Source organism: Piliocolobus tephrosceles, chromosome 14 (genome assembly GCF_002776525.5).
Source record: "Piliocolobus tephrosceles isolate RC106 chromosome 14, ASM277652v3, whole genome shotgun sequence".
Classification (NCBI taxonomy): domain Eukaryota; kingdom Metazoa; phylum Chordata; class Mammalia; order Primates; family Cercopithecidae; genus Piliocolobus; species Piliocolobus tephrosceles.
This window is the reverse complement of record NC_045447.1, coordinates 80327746-80354915: the sequence shown is the minus strand read 5'-3', so window position 1 is coordinate 80354915 and position 27170 is coordinate 80327746. Positions and strand designations below refer to the sequence as shown.

The 27170-nt window shown below is 41.0% G+C and overlaps 1 protein-coding gene across 5 annotated transcripts in view; it reads left to right on the top strand.

The window, feature by feature from the left end:
• The window catches only part of SMARCA2 (SWI/SNF related, matrix associated, actin dependent regulator of chromatin, subfamily a, member 2), a 183398-nt gene that overhangs the window by 100114 nt on the left and 56114 nt on the right, over window positions 1-27170 (top strand). For all 5 annotated transcript variants that reach the window (XM_023213200.2, XM_023213205.2, XM_023213203.3 and 2 more), the window contains exons 25-27: window positions 4232-4459; window positions 7920-7997; window positions 12554-12772. In XM_023213200.2, coding sequence (XP_023068968.1) covers window positions 4232-4459; window positions 7920-7997; window positions 12554-12772 — 525 coding nt within the window. The remainder of the gene's footprint in view (window positions 1-4231; window positions 4460-7919; window positions 7998-12553; window positions 12773-27170) is intronic.

Genomic DNA, 27170 nt, shown 5'->3' with positions numbered 1-27170 from the left:
GGGTGCAGTGGCTCAAGCCTGTAATCCCAGCACTTTGGGAGGCTGAGAAGGGTAGATCACGAGGTCAGGAGATCAATACCATCCTGGCTAACACGGTGAAACCCCGTCTCTACTAAAAATACAAAAACTAGCTGGGCGAGGTGGCGGGCGCCTGTAGTCCCAGCTACTCGGGAGGCTGAGGCAGGAGAATGGCGTAAACCCAGAAGGTGGAGCTTGCAGTGAGCTGAGATCCAGCCACTGCACTCCAGTCTGGGTGACAGAGTGAGACTCTGCCTCAAAAAAAAAAAAAAAAAAAAAAGAAAAAAAAATTAAGGCAACTATTAAAATTTTCTTATCTTGAAAAGGATTGGGAACCATCAGCACAGAATATATTAGTTCTAAGTCTTCAGGAAATATGGTTACATATTTTTATAAATATATAAAAGTGTTTCATTCCAAGGCTCAGGTAGAATTTATATTGATGTGAGAGATCTGCAGTTTTCCTTTTTGGCATTTTGGATTCAGTATTTCTTCCACAAACATTTATTGAGTGTCTGTTATGCAGCAGGCACTGAACTAGGCTGGGTATCTAAGGGGGAGGAAGGAAGATGTGATGTGACTCCTTGACTCCCCTCCTCCTGGTGTGCTCAATGTGATTGGATGTTTAGATTATCCTTCTTGCTGGTACCTAAGTATTGAGGACCATCTATAGGTGAATGGAGAGTTTGCTTGTATTCTGTCTTCGGAGGTAAGCATTTCCACTGACTCTTAGATGTTTACCTTCACTGGCACAGTATAAATTCTAAAAGCCACTGTTCCAGGAAATGCTAATTTAACCTGGAAAATAACTCTGGAACATCTTTATGATGTTCTACCCCACCCCACCTCTCATTTTTTTTTTTCTTTCTTTCTCTCTAGCTCTGTTAAAAACTTTGAGTTCTAGAATCAAAGTAAATTACAGTAACATGAAATAGTTCCCTCTTAACTACACGTGAACTAAAGCTTCGGCAGCAAAACACAGGATCCCAGATTTTCTCTGGTTGAATTTACCACAGGTCCCTCACACTGGGCCTCTGCAGGTATTTCTAGCTGCCACAGGTAGATTTGCTTCCACCTGATTGAATAAACTGAGCTGACCAGATTTTTCATCTGTCACTGAACATAACCATTAGTTTGGTCAAATTTTTCTTTTTCAGGAATCAGTGATTTTAAAGTGATAAAGATCCATCTGAATTTTCATTTAAAAGGTACAGAACTCTACTAAATATTGTTAGGCACTTTGCATACCTTACCTCAAGTAATCCTCAGAATATCTTATACATAAGGAAACCAGTCAGTGTTAGCTTGCTCATGAGCACCCCATCAGGATCATTCACACCCATGTCTGTTTAGGTTTCAGTTTGAATCCTGGGTTTGAGCTCTTTCTCCCTTGCACCCTTGCATATAGATTGCATAGCCCCCAAAATGAAAATTGTGGAGGTGTTTTTATCAGGTTAATTTCAGCATGCATTGAAGAAAAATTTCTGTAAGTATGCATTGTCATATTGAATCAAAATTAAGGCACATTAGTGAAAATAGGGGATTAATTTGACATAGGTTGACAGATGGAGGCCTTAATGTTGCTAATTGAGGACCCTACCTAGAAGCAAAAATAGAACTCAGGATTGTGGAATTAACAAAAAAATCACTACAGATTGCCAAGACTCTCATTTCCAAACTGTTGATTAGAAACATGGGTTGGTGCTTGTGTTTTTTACCCATGGAGCTGCAACTCTGTTGCTATTACGGAATGGTCAACCACATTTAGCTTGCAGACCCTCTTCTCAGATCAGGCTCTTAGCTTCGAGTATTATCAGACCTAAGTCAGTGTGATGAAGTTTCAGACCACCTAATTGAGATTTTAGAAATATTGAGTAATCCATCCAATAATTATAGCCCTTCTTTGTCACAATATTTCCCCCCACACATCAGCTTAGAGACTCACAAGCTCACATTGCATTACACTTCTCCACCTAGAAATATTAGCTTTCATGACCTTCCAATTAGATGGGTGATCTGAAACACACAAACATCACTGCCACCACCACCAAACAAAACTAATTGCAGCAAATTCCCAAGGATTCTGTAATGTTTTACCTTGTTCGTATGTTGTCTGTGTGCCCTGCTTCCTCATCTACTCTTTTCATATTCTGCTGCCCCCTGCAATTAGTATTTTTGTGGTTTTGTCAGCATCTTCTTGGACAAGGGTCTGCAGTCTACTCCTCACGGGCTCAGTCTGACCTGCTACTTGTTTTTGCACCCCTGCAGGTGAAGAATGGTCTTCACTTTTTAAAGTATAAATTAGAAAATGGTGGAAAAAAAGAATATCAGCCTTCTGGTGAGAACAGTTGTTCAATTTTTGCTTCTGGGCCAGACAGCCTAGAATGTTTACTAGTGCACCCATTTTAGAGACTGTTTGTTGGCCTCTGTTCCAGGAGATAGTGAAAAACCTGATGACACAGAGCTTGTCATCTTGACTGCTGTTAGCAGTTCTGGTGAAGATATGTTGAGAGGGACGGTTGAACTAAAAGCTTAAAAAGGAACTTAAGGGTGTTTTAGAGTTTTTTGTCCCCTTTGGATTTGAATGATCCACCTCACATTCTCCTCTTTAGAAAATAATCTAATATAGATGGGTCCCAGCTGTTCCCATGGCTTAGCACTATGATATTGATATTAACTTATTCAGATATCTGCCGAGGAAAAACTTTTGCCTAATTGGCTACTTAATTTTAAAGGTCCATGCAGCAAAAAAAAATCTCCAGGGCAACCTTTTGCCTGCTGCCTTCTTGTGCTACAATAGGTGACCAGGAGACTTATCTGGTCAAGAAGACGGGTTTACAGCTGTTGAGCATCAGCTGTGTACAAACTATGGTGCCAGGGCTGTGGGATACAGAAAACAGACCTTTGCCCTAAAAATCTATACAGTCTAATGGGAGACATGTGTAAACAACTAATTAGCATCAGCCCAGATAACATCACCTGGACCACAATGAATAAAAGCCATATGCCAAGAAGTTTTTATTATGTAGCTGTAAAATTAGGTAACTCTGCTTCATGGGCTCATGAAGGTTTTTATTTAAAGATTTCATTAAAGCTTTTTTCTTATTATTAATATATGAGTAACATTTAAAGCAGAAAAAAACAAAATGTAAGCAAAGTGAAGAAAATGAACTAACACCTATAATCTTATCACCTGGAGATTTATGTTGTTGGCATGTTGGTGTTTGTCCTCCTACCTTTTTCTTGATATAGATAAATTTGCACATGTAAGATCAGAATGCACACGGTTCTTTTTAACTTGTTTTCACTTTTTATAGCTTTGTGTCATTAAATCTCCTAAAATATAATTTTTATGATACTTTGTTGATCCGTACATATAGTAGGATACTATAATTTATTTAACCAATTCATTATTGTTGAATGTTTAATTCTTTTTTAAAAAAAAATTAGAGATAACAAATTATTCTGAGAAGGTACATCCTTATTTCTAAATCTTTGTGCATAGCTATGATTATTTGTTTAGGATACATTTCCAGAAGTGATATTCCTGAGTCAGAGACATAGACCGTTTTAACACTTCTAATAGGTAGTGACAAATTTCTGTCCCCAAAAGTTCACCAATTGACTACCCAACTAGCAATCCTTTTCATTTCCCAGATTGAAGACTGAGTATTTGATAAGGTTAGGTTCTAGGAAATTGACTACCTGAGCAATCACTGTGTGTGTATGTGTGTGTGTGTAGTAAGATGTATGTATGTATAATACCTGAATGTACAACAACTCAGTGATATTTTTAAAATAATCTTCAACACATCACACCAAAGAAAAGGTGTTTCTTGCAACTTAAGGTTAGTTGTAGGTGATATGTAAGTCATAATTCTGACATTGGATATTGGTGTCTTGTTTTATGTTTTAGATAGGGACTAAATCTGATGGGGAACCTAGAGATAGACAAAAACAATATGATAACCTGGATTTCAAAACCCGAGATTTATTTCAGTTGGCTTGGTTAATTTAAACCCAGGTTTCTTCAACTAGGAATGACATTGAATTTTTCCAAACGTAGCTTTTTATTTTTAAAATGTAAGCAAAATCTTGCTTTAGTGAAGGTGAAATACATAACCCTTCCATATTTCCCTCTGGGGTGGGGTCTGGTTTGGGATTCCTATGCCAGGCATCTCAGTCCTCATAGCATATTGTTTCCCCCAAACAGGATCTGCAGGCCCAAGACCGAGCTCACCGCATCGGGCAGCAGAACGAGGTCCGGGTGCTGAGGCTCTGTACCGTGAACAGCGTGGAGGAAAAGATCCTCGCGGCTGCAAAATACAAGCTGAACGTGGATCAGAAAGTGATCCAGGCAGGCATGTTTGACCAAAAGTCTTCAAGCCACGAGCGGAGGGCATTCTTGCAGGCCATCTTGGAGCATGAAGAGGAAAATGAGGTATTACAGAAAGCCCCAAGTTTATGAAATCAAACAGTGGCCTTTTGTCTCTGAAGGACTAAGAATAATCCCTTTGTTTAAAGAACTTCCTGGGCTGGTGTTAATGAAAATGAATAAATAAACTGCTGTTTTAGATCCCAACCACAGAAAGCCTCTGAAAGTTATCCAAAATGAGTGTCTTAAGAGCTATTGCTGGAGGAACCTCAAGGCTTGGCCTGTGGGTGCTCCCTCCTTTTTTCCAGGGTAGGAAAACCAGCTGCTTTATTGTACCATCAATGCTGCCTTCTGTAGGGCAGATGCAGAACTGCAGAGAGGATACTTTAGGGACAAAATTAGCCGGATGAGACAAGACATAAATGGAACGGGGCTTCTTTCTCCCATCCTCCAGAGCCCTCTGTCTCTTTTGCCTTTTGATCAGGGATTGCAGAGCCTGACGTGTTTGTAGGACAAACGTTCACAGCCATCTTCATAGCCCATTTAGCTATACTTGCTCTTGGAAAGCATGACCTTAACCTATACTTCAAATTTTTCTTTAAGAGCTGTCTGAAGGTTGGGAAAAATACTGATTAAACAGTCTTTATTTGTCAGGGTTGTATGAAGAATGCATTGATGAGGTTTTTATTAGGGGAATGTTGGGTCGTCATTTGTATTATGTTTAGATTGCCAGCGTTAGTAATTTTATAATATTCATTCCAAAATGGATTTGAAATAGATTTTTAAACATATGTATATAGTGTAGCAAACTACAGAATATCAGCAGCAGTCCTTATCATAAAACTGACTGGGGATGAACATATTTTTGGGTGTGCCCATACTTATAAATTGAAGAGTAAGTTTAGCTTACATATTCATGTGGAATACTGTTTTCATTGCATATAGTAGATATAATTTGATTTTTGCTTTAAATAGGATATGTGTTTTTTCAGTCTTCTGTAAATTATGAACCTGAGTCTTTTAAAAGTCTTATAAACAAACAGTCCTCAACTTACAATGGTGTTATATCCTGACAAACCCATCATAACTTGAAAATATCAGGACATGGCCCCATCTTAAGTCTAGTGGAGTAGTGAATGTGCATCCCTTCTGCACCATCATAAAGTCGAAAAATCCTAAGTCCAACCATTGTTAAGCCAGAGACTGACTGCATATATATATATATATATATTCTGAAATGAATCTAAATGTGAAGTAGAGCTTGATATTTGGAGGAATCCTGAACTGAACCCATTTGCAAATTGAAGAGCACTTTTGTATTATGCCTCCTAATTTGTCGGTCTTATATTTTTGATTAGCTATCCACTGAGTTTCATGAAAATGATGAAAAATACATATGCACATGCACTCACGATCCACGCACATTTGAAAAATTTTTATCTCAAATAATTTATAATTTCTGATTCTAGAAATTGAATATTTGATACAGATATAGAGTCAGATTGTCAGGTGATTTTTTGTTGTTGTTGTTTATACACTTGGACATTTCCAAAAGAACAATATGGCGAATGATCTATACTATGACAAAGCAGATGTGAGCAGAGCTGACACTCAGCCCATCGTCTCCACTACATTTTTGCTTATTTGTTTTGTGTAGGCCTTGTGAAAATAGTACCTGATCTGGTTGAGAATCAAGGAAGCCTAGAGTTTTCCAGCCTTCCTAAGCTGCAGGGAGATGCTAATCTCTCCTGGGCCCGAGGGCTGCCAGGTGGGGCCTGAAGTGCACTCCCCTCCCAGTTGTCCTGCCAGCAAGGCTAGCTGTGAGCAGCCTTGCTGAGGCTCCATGTCCCTTCTTGGCTACCAGTGTGTCAGACAAATGTTACCATTTTCAGGGGGGCCTGTGTCCTCATGTAAAGATGTTTGAAAACACTGAGAGACTGCCGTCAAAGGCTCTGGTCCTGAAAGATCAGGACAACGTAGGCTGGCATCACCGTGGTTGACGTGACCGTGAAGTGCTGGGGCACAAAGAACCCAGGAAGATGCATTGTGCACTTCCAGCCATTTGGTTTTCCATGAAGGTCATAAACAGGCAGGTTTCTTGCCACTTTACAAGAGAATCTTTTCATCTTGGGCTTGCGGTCGTCTAAGCCCCTCATTGTCCAGGTGATGGAGAGGATAATGTGTGGTTCTAGGAAGAAAGTAGGCAAAGCAGGACATCTGTTCACCAGAGGAGACATTACCAGATATTTTGTACTGTGAAGTCTGAACCCACTCCCAGCTAGTCTGTGTCTTTGTCAGATAAAATGTGATATTTAGACAACTTGACTGTAATCAATCTGGAGGTGAACTAGAATAGGTTTTTCAGAAGTAATTATTATCTTGAATTGTAGATTTTTTACTTTATTGGATTGCATTCATTTCTAACACTTATTAAGTTCCTGCAGTGCAAAAGGCGTTATCTTGGGAGCCGACATAGTCATCTCATTTGAGCCGCTAGTACACTCATACTCTTTCTCTAAAACAAGTTGCCTCTTTTTGAACATATAGTTTGTGAAATTGGATGTTTGAAGTTCCGTATTTTCCCCTTTCTTCCCTCAGCTGATACACTGAAATTCCCCGTTTGATTTTTAACAAGCCTACTCAGCATATTATAAAAATAATTTGGGAAGATAAGTCCTGTAGCATATGCCCAACTTTTAGAATCATTTTTTGAAAGTGTAGAAGGCATCCCATAACATTGCTGAAAATCCTGAGAACTGTTGGTTTCTGAGGAATTAGCAGAGAGATAATGTACCTTTGTTTGACATAATATAAAATGAAAATGTTAGCCCATATGTAATTGCTTTCTCTGCTTCATTTAAATTATTTTAATTAAGTATAATTTTGAGGGGTTTTTTTTGCTACTGATACCTTTTTAGTTATCCCATCCATAGCTCCAATCATCAACAATAATAATGCCCGAAGAAATACATTAAACACACTTCAAAGGCTATATGTTTGGAATATATATGTGGTTTTTATCGTCTTAGTGCCTAGTAACAAGGTTTCCCATACTTATATTTTTTGTAAGGATTTGAAAATAAGCATTTATATTTGGCATAAGGTAAATGGAGTTAAAAGAATTAATGTCAGGTACTTTTTCATATGAATTTCCTTATTAAAATCTTACATCCCCCTGTGAAGTAGATGTCATACCCATATGACCAATGAGGTCACTGAAGTGGGGAGACATGAAGTAACTTGTTTTAAAAGTAACAGAATCAAGATACACACCCAGGAGAACTCGTATTTCTTATAGTGCACCACATTTCCACCCTGAACAGATTTTGCTCTAGGAAGATGGTTTTAATAGCTCGTAAAATAATAATGGCAAGTACTAAATCCAGCAACCCCTTCCCTTTTCTTTCTGGCTTGAGAAACGGGACCCCTCTGGTCTGGAGGACAGATCACTTACTTGTTTGTGCCTTGCCCCAGCTGTCCAGGCTCTCTCCTAAAACCTGTTAAATCACTCTGTTTTTAACCCCAGGAAGAAGATGAAGTACCGGACGATGAGACTCTGAACCAAATGATTGCTCGACGAGAAGAAGAATTTGACCTTTTTATGGTAATGTTACAGAAAATCATGAAAACAAATGCTTTATTCCTCTGCCCTTTTTTCTGTTAAGTAGAATGTCTGGAGTTTGCGTGCCTGGCAGAACTTCATTCGTAAAGCCTATGCCTTTCCTTCAGGTCAGAGGCTGCAAACTGGCTGGAGTTAGCCTGCAGACATATTTTGTTTGGCCCATGCAGCGTTTTTTAAAATTTCCCATTCATTGCCAACATAAAAAAGAATCCTGATTTCTGGCTTCTCTTGAAAAATGAGATCGGGCAGTACCAGGCCCACATCTTTGTGTGGAAACAGTTGGCCAGGGCTGAGTAGCAGCTGCACTCTCTGGAGAGGCCTTGTGGTCTACAGCTTACCACAAACCCCCTCCTGCTCCCAGTTCGTTTCTAATCCCAGGCCAATGTCATTCAGGAGGCCTATCTGGCTCCTGTAGGCATTGGAACTTACCATGTCCTTATAGGATCAAAGCAAACATGCTCCTTAGGGAGATAGGTGGACAACAGCAGCTAAAACAGCACAGGTGTGCCTCTTCAAATTGTTGACGAGCCCCTGCTTAAATGAATGGGAACCTTCAAGGTGTGCATAAAAGTGTAGCCTTCATTTAAGGATCAAAACCAGTTGGATTTCCCTCCAGTATCTTCAATTATTTTTATCTTCATCAAAGACTGATTACAGAGGGAGTAAATAGAAACCATAACTTTGGTGGATGAATGCTGCAGAACCCTAAAGTTAGAGGCCCCAAATTTGAGTGCCATCAGATCTTAGATGAGTAATTTGCATATGTGAAGCAAGTGGGCAGAGGTAGGTGTACTGGAGACGCTTTGTCTATGGGAGCACAGAGCTGCAAGGTAGAAATGTGAGACCTGTGTCACCAGAAATGACAAATTTTCAAGGGGAGCTGGAAGCATAGTCTTTTATATGTGATCTCTAGATTTTAAAACATTGCAACTAAATTCAACTTTTTAAGTCATTATATAACACTGCATGCCAAACAAAACACAACTGTGGGCCAAATATGATCCACAGGGTTTGCAATCTCCACGTTTTTAGCCGAGACAGAATGGAACTCTAGCTGTTTGGAAAGGCTTATGTTATTTCGGGGTTTTGTGTGTGTGGCTTTTTTTCTGGGAACATTGATTGTATATAATGATCCACAATAAAAAATACATAATTCTTTCTCAGAAAAAGGCAGGTAGCTGTGGGAATAATTCCTAAACTGGAATATACACTTCCCTTTCTCCCTCCATCCCCGAAATGAACCACCCTTCCCAAGTAAAGCTATTTCAGAGAGGAATGGCAGTAAGAAAGACTTAACAACATGGTCAATGTAGGGCATTCATAAAATACAAATTTCTTAACTCACACTGGTCACCATAATCAAAGATGACAATATTCTCTATTTAGGGAGTTTAAGGATACACATCAGAAATAGACATCCTCTCTCTCCTTGAAGAACTAATTAAAAGGCAGGTTACTGGGGAACACCCAAGCAAGAGGCCCTCAGGTGATCACTGTTAGGCAATAATTCAGCACTGCTAAAGCCTCAGATACTCTCAAGACACTGGAGAGGACAAGCTGCTTGCCATTATACAAATTAGATTAGGCCCAGAAATGGAGAGTTCCATCAGCACCCCTGAAGTAAGGGGGTAAGTGTACTTTTCTGCCTTACTTTGGGCTATGTGCAGAAATTGAAAACCTCAGAAACATTCTGAATGTCTCAGAAGGCACAGCCTTCTTTTAACTTGGGACTGTTTTACCACTCAAAGAACAGGCTTGTAACACAGGTGAGGCTGGCTGGGGAACACTTTTTGTAGGCACTTTGATTTTGTGAATTTTCTGCTTGTTTCTTAAAGGCTGGCTTCTATTTTGAGGATTAGATAGATTTTAGGTTTGGTTTAGTTTCTTCTAATCCACTGGCCGCCTTTGGCCAGTTCACTATTCCTTAGCATCTCTACCTGGGGGCAGGAAATAAAATTTGATTCTATATCAGCTACAGATTAAAAAGTTTGGTAAGAAACAAGAATGGAATGTGAGCTAGGATAGATCCATGATTTTAAATATTTAAACTCTTTATCCTTTATTAGAAAAGAATGAGTTCTCTGTAAAATTAATGCAAACTTACTTTATATCATAGACCCTGTGGTTTATGCACGATAAGCAGACAGTTTCTTTAAAATAAAACCTTTTTTAAAAAGCATGTCTTGCTTTCCCCTTCTCAAAATGTAACTTCAGAAGAAATTATCTTTTATACCAATTACTTAGGAATTTTACCAAAAAGATCTTTGGCAGCTCAAGATATGTATCTGAAACATTTTGCTAACATACAAACATTAAGCTTGTAGATGCTATGTTCTCTACAAAGGGAAAAAGCACTTTTAAAACTAATTGTAAGTATAAGGTTAATAATCAGATCTCAAGACCAATTATTCACAAAGTAACTAAATAGTAAGTTTGACTTTTGCCTTAATGTTGACTTAAGATTCTATATTGGTATTTTGTGGGTAGAAATCTCTAGGGAGAGATGCAGTTATTAAGACTTTAAGCTTATCTTATTTAATCGAATCTACCTCTCCTAAAAGAAAAAAAGAAACAAGTGCATAATTTCCTTTTCTGTCAGAAAAGATTTATTTTCTCAGTTGTGGACAAATATATTAGCAATAATAATGCCTTAGAAATATATTGATTAAACATACCTCAAAGGCTATTTTTTGGCATAGATAATAATAGTAGCAGTAAAACCAAAGACTGAAATGGCAATATTTTGTCATCTCAGTATAGGACATTAACAAAAAAGTTTTTTTCTTACTAGCTATCTAATAACTATTAGGAGGTTGCCTCATGAAGCCCCTCTTTAGATACTGCTGTAAGCAAGGCAACCTCTGTGTGCCAATTATGAAGGTTTGGTGGATCCCATTTCTGATACCAAAGCATTAGAAGACAGGATTAAGCATCGTGAGCTAATTATAGCACATGACAGAGCAGGGTGCCCACATTTATCAACGAATGGGACTTCACCCGTCTTCCAAGCCTACCAGATTCTGGAAATGTAATGACTTCCAAAAATGTGGAAGAAGCATAGTTTGAAGGGCTTTGACCACTAATTTTAAAACAGGTTCTAAGGCTGGGCGCTGTGGTTCAAGCCTGTAATCCCAGCACTTTGGGAGGCCGAGATGGGCAGATCACGAGGTCAGGAGATTGAGACCATCCAGGCTAACACGGTGAAACCCTATCTCTACGAAAAAATACAAAAAAAAAAAAAAAAAAAAAAACACTAGCCAGGTGAGGTGGCAGTTACCTGTGGTCCCAGCTACTCGGGAGGCTGAGGCAGGAGAATGACGTAAACCCGGGAGGCGGAGTTTGCAGTGAGCTGAGATCCGGCCACTGCACTCTAGCCTGGGCGACAGAGTGAGACTCCGTCTCAAAAATAAATAAATAAAAATAAAATAAAATAAAATAAGTTCTAGAGGTCATATTTGGGTATGCATAGATATTTATCTACATTTTATCAGTTTTAGCTTTTAAGAAAACATTATATTGAATCCCGATTTCAGTACAGTAGAACCAAAGGAAGAGGGAAAAGGTAAATAACAATGATTGATGGTCCATTTCATTGTGGAAATGACACATCTAGCTAGTGTTTATATTTATACAGAACTAATGTCGATGGAAATGTAGTGGCAGATTATTTTTTTAAAATCCGTTGTATTGTTTAATTACAGATTAAAGCCAAGTGTGTGGCCCTAAGTTTATTTACAAGTGAACTGGATTATTAAACAGAGAGAAGGTGGGGAAGTAGGCATTTTGAAGGCTCTGAAAGGAAGCCATTTCGCTTACAACTAGACCAGTTGGAACACAATTACCTCTGAGTTCTGTCTCTCTGTGGTATAATACTTTCGTAAGAGCACAAAGTTTAAAATGTAAAGAATTCAAGAGCATTCCTCCTACGAGCAGTGCCTACAAGGTATTGAAAATTTAGTATATTCATGGCCAGTGGACTAGTGAAACCATTTATGTCTCTTCCACATGTCCAGCTGTGGTTAGCTATTCTGTACTGCTACCTTGGGAAGCACCTTTTTTTTTTTATTCCTGATTGTTCAATTCAAAACACAACCCCTACTGAATTAAAAGGAACCTTTCTTAAAGATCTTTCTTTTCTATACTCAAAGAATAAGTTTCTTCCAGGGAAGCAATGAGGTGTATAGCCAAGAGGTCATATTTTTAAAATGCATTCCCAATTTGAATTTTTCCACTATTACTTCAAAGAGGAAGCTTTGTACACACACACACACACACAATAAGAAAAGGAAATTCTTAAAGAGTACTTTTAAATGTGTGAGTAAGTTTCAAAAGATGGGTACAGAGGAAGGGAAGGGATTTTCCTTAGTGGAATCTCTCCCTAGATATTTAGGGATGAGCTAGAACAAGTCAACCAGGATGAGAGAAGTTGAAAGGGACCCTGTAGCCATAGGGAATGACTTGGGGAAGTTGTATGTACTGTAAAGTCTGTACCATACAGAAGCCCTGACTTTCGGTCGCCCTCTTATTAATGTCTCCAGCGGATGGACATGGACCGGCGGAGGGAAGATGCCCGGAACCCGAAACGCAAGCCCCGCTTAATGGAGGAAGATGAGCTGCCCTCCTGGATCATTAAAGATGACGCCGAAGTAGAAAGGCTCACCTGTGAAGAAGAGGAGGAGAAAATATTTGGGAGGGGGTCTCGCCAGCGCCGTGACGTGGACTACAGTGACGCCCTCACAGAGAAGCAGTGGCTAAGGGTGAGTGTAGCTTTTCTAACCTGTTCTCACTAGATGGAGTGTTTTTGGTGGCTTGGAGAAACTAGGGGCCTAGAGCTGGAATTTTCTGAGGAGGATGAGTTTGCAATCAAATCGAATTTTCTGAGCAGGATGAGTTCGCAATCAAAGGGAAGGAGCTTTTGAACACGGAAGATAAAGTCATTCTATTGTTGCATGAAAAGATAAAGTCATTCTGCATTTCAAGGCAGTGCTTGGAAAAAATACCAGAATTTTTTTGCTAGAGCAGAACTGGCCATTGGAAACACAGGATTATGAGAGCTCTGAGACCCACTAATGTTTTATGACCAATTGCCTGGTCATGCCTCACTCTCCCACTGAGAATCAAAATGTGGAAGGGCCCCTTAGAGATCTTTTTAATTGTTCCCCCTCACTTCATGGTCTTTAATCGAGGTTTTACTTCTGCAGGGTCTGCACAGATCTTTCAGGGATAGCAGAGTTTTTGGTAACTGTTGTTATTTTGTAGACCCATAGTACTTTTAGAGCCGGAAGGTGCCTTTGTACTTGCTTAGTTTGATGAAGAAATTGAGGCCCAGAGAGGCGACATGGCTATGCAGGACCCACAGCTGGTTAGAAAGCACAGAATCGGTGGGTGCTTATGTATCTGCATGCTTGATTTCGGCTTGATCTGATCTGTCCACAAACACAGACTAGAGCCTGGGACTTGGGTCACCGATGCTTGGAAATGTTATTTGGGAGTTTGGTTATGTTATTTCCTCTTTGGAAAATGGTGATTTCTCATTCTGACTGAGGACTGAAATCTCAGAATGTTCCTTGGGCAGCACAGAAATATCAAAATGCTCTTAGGAGTCGCATGTGTGAACGCTGAGGCCCGGGTGACTGTTCCATTTGAAGGGTTAGCTCTACTTCCCATTTTTGGGAGTAGACTTAGTACCTAGAAAGGCACAGCAACCTGGGACATGCAGTCCAGACACAGCCAGTAAATGCATGCTGGAAATAGTAAGTGCAGTTGGGTAAACACCAAGCAAAACAAAAGCTTTGGGGAGTTGTTCGTTTTATCCAAAGGGAATGCAGTTCCCAAGCTTTGTGAAACATGGATTTTAGGACCCAGGTTTTAAGTAGGTAGGTGAGTAGAAAGACAGTGGGCAGAATTTTGAGATTATATATCGATGGTGAACAGGTCTTGTCACCGCTTGAGATGTGCTTTACTCAGGATGTTGTATGATGAGAGGGATGTGACCTGAATTTTGAAAAGATGGGGGAGCCTGTGATTCTGAAAAGTGCTGCTTATTATTTGTGGTTAAACAATTGTGTATAAAACATAACATTTGTGTGATTAGTTTATTGTCATATTCCAAATGTTCCAGTGACCTCAGAATGTGATTTTATGAATTTTGTTTCACTGTTGAGATTATAGTTATGTAATTAGGATTCATTCTATAATATGAAAAGTTTTTTGGTTCATATATATTTTGGTTAATATATATTTCTGAGCTTGGGAAAACTTTTATTTAAGCAATAAATTGAGTACCTGGAGTATTATTACAGCAGATGGGACAACAATGATCTGGGCCACCTTTTTCTTTTTCTTTTTTTTTTTTTTTTTTTTTAAGACACAGTCTCTCTCTGTCACCCAGGCTGTAGTGCAATGGTGCGGTCTCAGCTCACTGCAACCTCTGCTTCCCGGGTTCAAGTGATTCTCCTGCTTCACCCTCCCCAGTAGTTGAGATTACAGGAGCATGTTACCACGCCTGGATGATTTTTATATGTTTAGTAAAGATGCGGTTTCACCATGTTGGTCAGGCTGGTCTCAAACTCCTGAGCTCAGGTGATCCACCTGCCTCAGCCTCCCAAAGTGTTGGGATTACAGGCGTGAGCCACTGCGCCCGGCTGGGTGAAATTTTTAAAGCTAAGCTTTGATATGTTTACTCTCCAGATATTAAAAGCAAAATAACCTTGTTTATTGGGCAAGAATGTAGCTGAACTTACTTTTTAAAAATAATCATTGGGAATTGCCCTTTAAGAAAACCAACGTTATGAATCTCAGGAAGTTTTCCAGTTTAAGACATCTGGGTTTTATTTTTTCTCTCTCTTTTTCATTCAGTTTTATCCCTGATGTTTAACACAGTGCCTAGCATAAAGACTCAGTGAGTGTTTGTGAAAATGAAAGTACAAACTTAAGAGGAAAGGGAAAGTGACTAACTTATCAGCAGTGTTAGGAGAGCATTTCTCTTTTTAGTGCATCTAGTAGACTTCTTTTATCTACAGCATGCACATTTAAAAATTGAAAATTAGTTTGTTTTACAAAACTACACTGTGAAAATTGGTTTTTATAATTGTAATTCTACAATGCCTTGCAACATACTAAGTCATCCAAGAAGGACGAAACTATTCTCAAGACAGCTTTATTGTAACATCTCTTTTTGTAATCTAATCTTTTGAAAACTGCACGCCCATATTTGGTATGAAACTGACAACTCGCTATTAACTAGGACATGCAATGGATGCAACATGCCCCATGGCCTAAACATGCAAAGTAGATGCTTCCTGCCGTCGGTGTTCACCAGCAGCAATCCTATTTAATATTAGCCTGTTAAGCTTTTTTGATGATAAAATGATATTGAAGGGGTTCTCATGGGCCTGGATGTGAAGAGATGTTCTCTACTGGCTTATGATTTAACACATTGCGTGAACCCAGCCAACATGGCCTTGAAAGGGAGTTTGGCAAGGACCGTTGTGTAAGAAATGCTGTAACAGGGCTAAAATAATTCTTCTTTTTCCTGGCAATGTTGTACAAAGCCTGCTTGGCAGAGACATCGAAGATACATAGCATCGCAGAGCTGCAAGGCAGTTGAATGGAACAGCTTCCCATCCCTTGCTTAAATCACATTCTCTGCAATCTCTGTGCCAGGAGGCTGGCCATCCCTAAAAGGAAAAACTACCTTTTCTTCTGTGTAGCCCCTCTAGTTCATGGTCAGCTCTGATTAATAGTTCTTCCTCCCTTTGAATAGAATCTTCTTTCCTTGTAGCTTCTCCTTACAGGCCTTGATTCTTTTCCCTGGGGTGAACAGAACAATATTTTTTTCTGTCTTTAGCATCACAGCCCCATGGATAAAATGTTTGCAAACTCATGGTAAGTCTGGATTGAACTTTTCTACCTTCCTCTGTCTCTTGAACTTTCCTCCTCCTTCAAGGCCCAGTTCAATTGCTACCCACTCTGTGGCGCCTTCACAGATAAATATTCATTGCACTTTTAATTGTCCTCTTAACATTTTTTTGCTTGTCGTTCAGTTACAGTTTCCTAGTATTCTCGGTAGTTGCCAACCTGCCTGCTTTCCTGACTAGTTGATAAGCTGGCTCTGTATCTTGTTAGAATTTAGGACTTCTGTGTACAAATACTAAGTGCCCATCAATTGCCAAATTGAAATAGCACTGGAGTGACAGATAAGGGTATAGATAGATGTGGGTAATGTTCACTGCTGCAACAGATGGACCTCAACATGCCCTGTCCATGGACCTATCCAGAAAAATAAATAAAAGTTGATTTGTCACTTCCATGAAAGTCCATAGTAGGTGTTCTTGATTGGTGAAGACACCTGTTCTCCATAGGGTCATTCAGGGACCCACGCTGACAGAGCCTCTGCCAACTTGGTCATCTCCATCCACTTGAGCTGGAAGTGGGGAAAACAACATGAAGTAGTGAGTATGGAAGTCTAATGGGCCCTGCCTAAATGGTTATAATTCCATTGGCTAGAATTTGGTTATGTGGCCACTCCAGCTGCAAAAGAGACGGAAATGTGGTCTGGCTGTGAGCCCAGGAAAACAAAATTTTGGTGAATATTTAGCTATCCCTGCCTCAGCACACTTAGGTTAAATTTAAGTGTTATGGTCACTTTCTTTGCAAATGGTGTTATGGTTTCATTGTAAACAGGTTTTATTTTGTAATCATGGCATGCTAAAAAATTCCTACAGTGTCCTTTAGAGAATCTGTTTAGTTGGTAGAATTTAAAATTTTTTCTGCATTCATAATGTTGTTTTTAATCAGAAGGATCACAATTTCAAACACAGTTCAATTTTTTTTTTTTTTTTGAGGCGGAGTCTCGCTCTGTCGCCGGGACTGGAGTGCAGTGGCCGGATCTCAGCTCACTGCAAGCTCCGCCTCCCGGGTTTATGCCATTCTCCTGCCTCAGCCTCCGGAGTAGCTGGGACTACAGGCGCCCACCACCTCGCCCGGCTAGTTTTTGTATTTTTAGTAGAGACGGGGTTTCACCGTGTTAGCCAGGATGGTCTCGATCTCCTGACCTCGTGATCCGCCCGTCTCGGCCTCCCAAAGTGCTGGGATTACAGGCTTGAGCCACTGCGCCCGGCCTCAATTTTTTTTTTAAAGGTATTTTACGTTGTTTTGAAATTCCTATTTCCACTGAGGAAACTTAAATGTCTTTAGTGTTAGCTGGTCTTGAGTTAGCATCATCTTTTTGTGGTAGTCAGTTCAACATTCACTTACCCTGTGGGCTGCTTCTCTCTCCCACTTGGGGCTCCCATCCCATCTTCCTCTCCAAGATGGCATCTGGATAAAGATGTGGTGTTTAAGCATGGCATTGGGGGCGAGCATCCTGGTTCTGCTCCCCATGGGTCTCCACTGACCTCAACATACAGCTGCTGGGCTGTTCCTGTCCTGGGAGGTCTTTACATGCAGCTGGTTTCATCTCATTGTTTTAGAGACCTTGATGACATGTGCTATTGAAATCTGGAGCCTGGCCACAGGCACTAGTTAGAAGCTGTCCTGCATTCTCACATCTCATAAGACCTCTGGCCTCTTTGGCCTCATGGTGCTCTTAGCTCTTTTGTGTTGTTTGGAAGCCTGCAAACCCTCCTTGACTGATTTCTCCACACTGTGCCAGAACATGCAAGGTGCAGTGAAACTGGCCCCTTCCTCAACAGTTGCTAAGTCACCATCAGGGGTTGTCAAAACTGAAGCTTCTAGAATCTGATGGTGGGGTGGGTCCTAGAGCTTTTTAAAGAAAGCAATTCAAAAATGTTTTAAGTTTGCAAATTGTATAAAAGTATGTAATTGTATTTGGGATCACATAGTAAGGGGTCCTCCCAGAGCTTTGGAAGGAGCTTGTGAGTGAGAGGCCTAAAGCCCAAGCTTCATTAGCTTTCCAATAAATCCACCTTTAGCAGTTTTAGTGCCTCATTCTCTTCCTCTCCACTCAACCTCTGCCTCCAAACACCCCAGACTTGGATTCTGAAGGGGGAGTATTGCATTTCAACCCAGCTGCAATTCAGTGCTGGCACAAACTAGCCAGACTTAGCACAGACTCCATAAGTTGAAGGGCATAGTCCCCAACAAGACTTCCCTGACTTCAGACACCAGCCACACTTTGGGGGTCTCGAGGCCCCCCATCCTTTTGACTGACTATAAATCTAAGGGCTCATGAGCCCTTTGGGTTTGATAATTTGCTAGAATAACTCACAGAACTCATTAGCAACCAATTCAGATTCATTATGAAGTATACAAATCAAGAGAACTAGGCCAGACACTGTGGCTCACGCCTGTAATCCCAGGACTTTGGGAGGGCGAGGCAGGTGGATCATGAGGTCGGGAGATCAACAGCATCCTGGCTAACATGGTGAAACCCCATCTCTACTAAAAATACAAAAAATTAGCCAGGTGTGGTGGCACATGCTTGTAATCCCAGCTACTCAGGAGGCTGAGGCAGGGGAATCGCTTGAACCCAGGAGGTGGAGGTTGCAATGAGCCAAGATGGCACCTTTGCACTCCAGCCTGGGCGACAGAGCAAGACGCCATCTCGAAAAAAGAGGACTAGCCAAATGAATGGAGGCACAGGATGCAGTCTGGGAGGAAACCTGGACTCCTCTGTCTGCTCCTCATGGAGTCAGCGTCCATCAGTCTTCCAGCTCATCAGTGTGTTCACTAACCAGGGAGTGCTACTGGGCCTTGATGTCCAGAGTTTTCAGTGGGGTTTCATAATGTATAGGCATGATTGATTAGATCATTGACCACATGCTTGAACTCATTCCCCAGCCTCTCTGCCCTCCCTGGAGGTCAGACTAGCTCAAAACCCCAACCCTCTAGTCATGTGGTTGGTCTTTCTGGTGACCAGTGCCCATCCGGAGTCATTTAGGGGCCTATCACACAGGACAGCTCATTATTTGAACAAAGTTATTCCTATCACTACGGAGATGTCAAACATTGTAGAAACTCCATGCCAGGAACCTGGGACAAAGACCAGACAAATTCTTTTTTTTGAGGCAGGATCTCACTCTGTTATCTAGGCTGGAGTTTAGTGGTATAATCTTGGCTCACAGCAGCCTTGACCTCCCAGGCTCCAGCAATCCTCCTACCTCAGCCTCCTGAGTACCTAAGACTATAGGTGCACGCCACCATGCCCAGCTAATTTTTGTATTTTTTGTAGAGTCAGGGTTTTGCCCTGTTTGCCAGGCTGGTCGCGAACTCCTAAGCTCAAGTGATCCTCCTGCCTTCATCTCCCAAAGTGTTGAGATTACAGGCATGAGCCACCATGCCTGGCCTGACAGAGTCTTTATTATGTAATAGGTAGTTAGTAATATCTTCAATCCTGACCGTACTTCTCTTCCTCTTGACTCCCATTTCCTCCATGGAAGAAGGCTCTCCTCCTTGCCTTCCTGTCATGTTCTCAGTGATAGCACCATGTGTTGTGGCTTCTGGTGCCATTCTGAGACTCCCGGTCCACCAGGTTTGCCTATTGATTGTAAAGTGGTGAAGGGAATTCACTACCCTATTTTGGAAGTCAAAGGTGTTGTCATTTTTGTCTTTGCATACCAACTTTATCCTAATTCTGCTCAAGGCAATGAGTAACTACCCGAACAAGAGATGGCTCTTTTAGAAAGTGTGAAAGAGAATATTAACATGGTTAACAAATATTCCATCCATTACAATTTTGTAACTTTCCCATGGTGTGCCCAAAGTGATAACAGTGCTATATTACAGATTACATATATATGTGTGTGTATATATGTGTGTATATATATGTGTGTGTGTGTGTGTGTGTGTAATTGCGCATGCACAATAAATGACCCATCTTGATAATGTCTTGGAAACATATATTTGCTTCTTTATGTGTGAGAGCAGGCATTCCATCTACCTAAATTCTGACAAGCCCAGCGGGCCGGGGTTTTCTGGTTTAATGTCAGCCCTGTGTACACTGGCTGTGCTGTTTCTAGCACCATAAGGCAGTCATCATTATTGAGCCAGGGGCTCTGCAAAATTGGGGTGATTGCAGAGCCAAAAAGCGGGCTAGAGGGTGGTGGTGGTTTCTGGAATTTGTTTTACTATTCTTCCCGTTCCTTTGCTCTTTCTGCCAACTTCAGAATCCTTCCCTTCCTTAAAACATTTAGTGATATCCCTGAATTTATTTAATTGCTGCATGAGTGAGTTTTGCCCCACAGCACTTGAAGATAATTGGAATGCATTCTAGCTCATGTGCTCTGGATAATATGCAATTGCCAGCCAGCTGGAGAGTAGTATGCCTTTGTCTCACAATGTCTTAAGACTGTAATTTTAAAAAGTTTCTCCTATTTGCTGGTGTCTCTTGTTACCTTTCTTACAGCATCATATATCTACTATGGGGTCCTTATGTCTGAATGTGTAGACAACTTCTTGTGGTATACTGAATAAGCTCCTGGCGATGAGGGAAGACACCGCTTTGTTTTGTGATGTCCTGTGCAGTTGGGCCCTAATAAATGCTGTGTAAGTGATGGTAATGAGACTTCTTTAGATCTTTAAACTTGGCGATAGATAACAGCGAGTTTTAGAAGCCATAGAATTTCAAGAGGAACCTTGCAGAAAGACAGAACACCCTCCTCTTCCTTGACCAGTCTGGCACCAGGTGAGAGCCTGAGCTTCCCGTGGTGAATGTGCCTAAATGGGGTTCCCATCATCATGTCTGCTTACTACTGAAATGATTTTGGGTTTTTCTTCTGCCCAAAGTCTAATAAAGTAGAAAAAACAAAATGAGGCTGGGTGTGGTGGCTCACGCCTATAATCCCAGCACTTTGAGAGGTCGAGGCGGGCAGATCTCCTGAGGGCAAGAGTTCAAGACCAGCCTGGCCAACATGGCGAAACCCTGTCTCTACTAAAAATGCAAAAATTAGCTGGATGTGGTGGTGGGTGCCTGTAATCCCAGCTACTCAGGAGGCTGAGGTGGGAGAATCACTTGAACCAGGAGGTGGAGGCTGCAGTGAGTCAAGATCACACCACTGCACTCCAGCCTGGTGACAGAGCAAAACTCCATCTAAAAAAAAAAAAAAAAAAGAAACAAAATGAGAGATTCTCAACATTTATAATATTAGGGGCTAATCAGTAAAGTAAAATGTGATACATCTCAAGAGAATTTACTTTAATATCTTTAAAAAGCTATATAATACCAAGCTGCAAATATAGGATAAGTTCTCTGAGTTGGCCTCTCATCACAGGAAGCCAAACTGCTAAACTCTACACAGGAAAAGGCAGACAAATCCATGGTGAATTAGTCACAAAGAACTGGGGAACATATGAAGAAAGGTTAAAGAACAAGATATTTGAAATTCTATGGAAATACACAATGAGAAATAAAATATTTCCTCACATGTATGAAGAGGTGGGCTGTGGATTTTTCTGTCCCTAGACATCTTTCAAACAAGCTAACGCCTCCTCTGGGCTGGATTAATTAAGTATGATCCAGCCTGAAATCACAGACAAGGGCTGAAATCACTCGGTTCTATTTCAGCTGAGAGTATTAGTGATTCTCGCAGATGTACTTTCCCCCTAAAATACTTTATTTTATACTGGCAAAATTTTTTTGTGGGTGGGGAAGGATCCTTTTTCTAAAGCATAATGTACATCATATTTGTAATATTAGGCTGCTTTTGTTTTGTCATTTAAAATCTTTTCTTTTTCTGTAAGACGTGAGAAGCTTTGTAAACGTGGACCTTTTTTTCTTTTATCAAACGGCATTTTAGCTTTTAAAATTGGGCCATCAGATTTACTGGGGCAAAATTTTCTAGCAAGCTGCATTTCCGTTTTTATACACAAGGGAGAGCTAAGGACCTAGAAAATAGATTTGGATTTTGCCAAATTCCAGGTTCTTCAGTACTTTAGGGTGGAAGTAATGAACTAATTAAGAGCGGTAACAGTTTTGAATTGTTTGGAAAAAATACTTGATAGTAATAAAATAATTTTAACAACTTTGTATAATCTTTATTTTTTCTGAAATCCAGTGACTAGATTGCTTTAACAGCCCATTGGACTTAATATTTCTCATTTTATATAATTTGGGAGAATAAATTTAATAGGATAGTCCTCAGAGGTGCAACTGAAATACGCTAAAATAAATATTAAAGATTGAGGAGCGAGAGGGAATTGTTTTGATTTTAAAACTTTGATGCTTAGAATTTCTGGTCTTGAGTTTTGTCCTTTGAAATCGGGGTTCAGCTCTGAAATCAAACTCAGTCATCGAAAGGAACCATGGGAAACTGAATTTGGCCTACAGATACTAAGGAGCCCCAATAATTTCACATTGTCTTTTAATGGAGCAAACTATTACAGAGAAATAATATTTTAGGAATTTGTACTATATTTTAGAAACAATCTTTTAGGAATATGTCCATTTGAATCAAGCTTTGGTTTTTGTTGTTTTTTGCATTTTTACTTTTATTTAAGAAACAGGGTCTCACTCTCACCCAGGCTCACTGCAGCCTCGAACTCCTGGGCTCAAGCGATCTTCCCGCCTCAGCCTTTTGAGTAGCAGAGACCACAGGCACGCACCGCCACACCCAGCTAATTTTTGTATTTTTTTTTTTTTTTTTTTTTTTGGTACAGGCAGGATGTCACTCTATTGCCTAGGCTGGTCTTGAACTCCTGCTCTTAAGTGATCCTCCTGCCTCAGCCCTGCAAAGTGTTGGGATTACAGGAATGAGCCACCACACCTGGCCAGTTTCTGTTTTGTTTTGTTTTTAATCAATAAGTGCATGTTTCAGTCAGTGTTAGAATTTAAAAAAAAAAAAAAAAAGGCTACATGAAGAAAATTTTCATTAAGGGGTGCAGGTGGGAAGAGTACAGTTTAGGAAGTAGAGACAGGGCAAGGTGGCTTCATCATCACTATGCCTCAGGGTTCGGGTAAGCATCAGAAAAGTAACTGTGACTTTTGATGGCTCTCTATATGGAGAAGTTAGGATAGTGATTAAGAGCACATGCCTTGAAATCTGATGAACCAAGAGATTCAGATTCCAGCTCTACCTAATTAGCTCTGTGACCTTGGGGACCTTGTGTCACCTCTCATAGCTCTGCTTTCCTCTTAGGGAAAATCATAGAACCTACTTGATAGGGTATTCTGAGGATTAAATGTGAGTAACATAGAATCCGGCATATAAGAAGGATTCAAAAATACATGTTAGCTATTAAGAAAAAGTTTCAAATTATTTCAAAGAAGATCTAATGGATAATAGAAAAAGAAGAAATTATGTTCTCTTTTGTGTATTGATGACAAGGCTTGGGGTGACAAGAGAAAGGTAAAACTGGGAATCAAGAAGCTCCTTTCACTTATTCACTAATGGAATTAAAAGAGAACAATATGTTTACTTGTTGAATATGTTACAGGACCACAGGTTTATTCATCTCAAGCACTCCAGCTTATACTCACTCGGCCATTAACTCTCTTTACCCTGGTTTTCTACCTAGCTATACACCAACCTATACTCACTCAGTTATTAACTCTCTTTACCCTGACTTTCTACCTAGCTGCCTGCCAACCTATACTCACAAGGCTATTAACTGTCTTTACTCTGGTTTTCTCTGTAACCCTGCATGCCTGCAGGAAGAACACTGGGGCTAGCACTTGGGAGCCTGGAATGTGGGTTCTGGCACTGCTACCAGATAAGTATGTGATCTTGGACAGGTCTCCTGGCCTTCCTTGGTTGTTGTGGACTGATGTTTATGTCCTGCAAGATGCATATGTTGAAATCCTAACCTCCAATGTGATAGTAGGAGGTGGGCCCTTTGGAAGGTTATTATATCATGACAGCCCTCATGAATGGAATTAGTGCTCTTATAAAGGGGACCCTAGAGAGCCCTCTAGCTCTTTCTGCAACAGGAAGTCAGCAATCTACAAGCTGTAGGAAGACTCTCACAGACTCCAACCATGCTCTACCCTATCCTCAGACTTCCAGCCTCCGAAACTGAGAAATAAATGTATGTTATTTATAAGCTATATTAGGGTTATCCACAGAAACAGAACCAATGGGATATGTGGAGATGTGTGTAAGAGGAGACATATTATGGGCCTTGACTCATGCAAGGAATCCCATGAGATGCCACCTGCAAGCTGGAGACCCAGGAAAGCCAATGGTATAATTCAGTCCAAATCTGAAGGCCTGAGAACCAGAGCAGGGACCACCACTGGTATCAATCCTGGATTACAAAATCCTGAGAATTAGGAGCTCCAGCGTCTGAGGGCAGGAGAAGATGGATGTCACAGCTCAAGAAAAAGAATTCACCTTTCCTTTGCCTTTTTGTTTCAGTCCAGCCCTCAATGGAGTGGATGATTCCTACCTACGTGGGTGAGGGTGAATCTTCTTTACTCAGTATGTAGATTAAAATGCTAATCTCTTCCAGAAACAACCTCATAGACACATTCCCAAATAATATTTTACCAACTATCTGGGCATCCCTTAGCCCAGTCAAGTTGACACACAAAATTAACTGTCACATCAGTCACCCAGTCAATAGTATTTTGTTATGGCAGCCTGAACTAAGACATGGGTTGAGTTATATTATCTTTAATTTGCAGGTTCCCTTCCACCTATCTAACAATAACCTCTAAAATCACCTGAAGCAGCTGTTATGGAGTGCAGTGATGCAATCTTGGCTCACTGCAACCTCTGCCTCCTGGGTTCAAGCAATTATCCTACTTCAGCCTCCCAAGTAGCTGGGATTAAAGGTGTGTGCCACCATGCCTGGCTAATTTTTTTTGTATTTTTAGTAGAGATGGGGTTTCGCCATGTTGGTCAGCCTGGTCATGAACTCCTGACCTCAGGTGATCTGCCTGCCTTGACCTCCCAAAGTGCTGGGATTACAGGTGTGAGCCACCACGCCCAGCAACTTTTACTTTTTTTTTTTTTTTAAGATGGAGTCTCGCTCTGTCGCCCAGGCTGGAGTGCAATGGCATAATCTTGGCTCATTGCAACCTCTGCCACCCAGGTTCAAGCGATTCTTATGCCTCAGTCTCCCAAGTAGCTGGGAGTATAGGCGAGTGCCACCACGCCCAGCTAATTTTTGTATTTTTAGTAGAGATGGGGGTTTCACCATATTGGCCAGGCTGGTCTCAAACTCCTGACCTTGTGATCCACCTGCCTCAGCCTCCCAGAGTATGGAATTACAAGCATGAGCCACCACGCCTGGTGACTTTTACTTTTTACTGTGGTTTTTAATAATAATTATCCCCTGCTTTTAAGATACAGTTTCAGTCTGTTGCCCCAGCTGGAGTGTGCAGTGGCACGATCTCGGCTTACTGCAACCTCCGCTTCTCAGGTTCAAGCAGTTCTTGCGCCTCAGCCTCCTGAGTAGCTGTGATTACGGGCACGTGCCACCACCCCTGGCTAATTTTTGTATTATTAGTAGAGACGGGGTTTTGCCATTTTGGTCAATCTGGTCTCGAACTCCTGACCTCAAGTGATCTGCCCACCTCTGCCTCCCAAAGTGCTAGGATTACAGGCATGAACCACTGTGCCTGGCCTGTTCCCTGCTTTCCTATCAGTGAGTCCATTTACGGATACTGTTTAAAAGCAAGTTCAGTTCAACATCCATTTGTCGAAAATTGATTAGGTTGAGCAACACACTGTGCTTGGCCTGGGGAAAGCAGTATTTTTTTTGGCTTCCTTACAGCATGGCAGGCCCACCTTATTAGTGCAATTAGGAGCCAGGTTTGAGAGAGACTATTATTAGAGGTAATATTGCACAGTTAGCCACCTTGAAGAGCTTGTTAAGAACAGGTCTCCAAGTAGACACAGATGGAAATTAATAGAGATTAAAATAAACCGTGAGATGCTCTGACTTGTAGGGCATGCTCTAAACTGTTCAGGAAATCAGTTTAAACAACACATATTTTACTTAATGCTAGAGTGTTAGTGTCATTTCTCTGGATGTTATTTGCAATTTTTCCTTCCGCCATCCTCAAACACCCAGAGGAGGAAAGGGCCACTGTCTCTGGCCAAACAGTCTGGCCTCCAGACACAGCAGGCAAGTCGGTTTATCTTCCTGGCTACTGCTAGGAGACTCTAACCTTCTTAATAACACCACCAGTGCTCGTGTGGTTTCTACCAACCCTACTTGGCCCAAAATGAAAAATATATACAGCACGGCCCATTCATTCACCTTTTGAGAAAAGAAAGATTCAGGGTTTTAGGTGCCAAAGTAATAAGCATCTGGAGTATGTAACATTTGCAGATTTTTGGCATTTTGGAGGATAGCTTTCGTTGTTCACAACAGTTCAGGTGACTACCCAGAGAGGTCAGTGGGAACTTACCAAAAATCAGCCCTGATGACCACTCCTGCATCGGGTTCTCCAGTGGCCTTCCATTGTAAGTGTAATTGAATCCAAACACTTGAACATGGTCTGTAAGGCCACGATCACCAGGTCTCTGCCTGGCACTGGATTCCCACCTCCTTGCCTTCATCTCTGGGTGGCTGCTCCACTGAATTCTCCTTCTAGTCCTTGGCACTTCTAGAAGTCTTTCTCCCAGATCTTCATATGACTGTCTCCTCCTTGTCCCAATGATCTCCTTCCAGAGAGACCCTTCCTGGCCAACCTAGCTGAAATAGATAGCCCCTGGCAGCAAGTCACATAACCTATGTTAACTTGCTTCATGGCATTTTCCACTATCTAAAAGCTATGTCACCACTGTTCCTCTCCATTGGTATTAAGCTCCAAGAAAGCCAGGGCCTTTACCTGTCTTCTTCACTGCTATGTCCTGGTACCTGCAGCAGAACTTTACTCATGGTAAGCACTCTTTAAATAGGTGTGAATAAGTGAATATGCTAGGTAGAAATGAAGGCTAGGAGAAATTTGGTTGCAACCCCATATCCTTTTGGCAAAGTCAGTAGAATCATGTTTTTGTAATTTTTTTTTTTTTTTTGAGACGGAGTCTCGCCCTGTCACCCAGGCTGGAGTGCAGTGGCCGGATCTCAGCTCACTGCAAGCTCCGCCTCCCGGGTTTATGCCATTCTCCTGCCTCAGCCTCCGGAGTAGCTGGGACTACAGGCGCCCGCCACCTCGCCCGGCTAGTTTTTTGTATTTTTTAGTAGAGATGGGGTTTCACCTTGTTAGCCATGATGGTCTCGATCTCCTGACCTCATGATCCACCC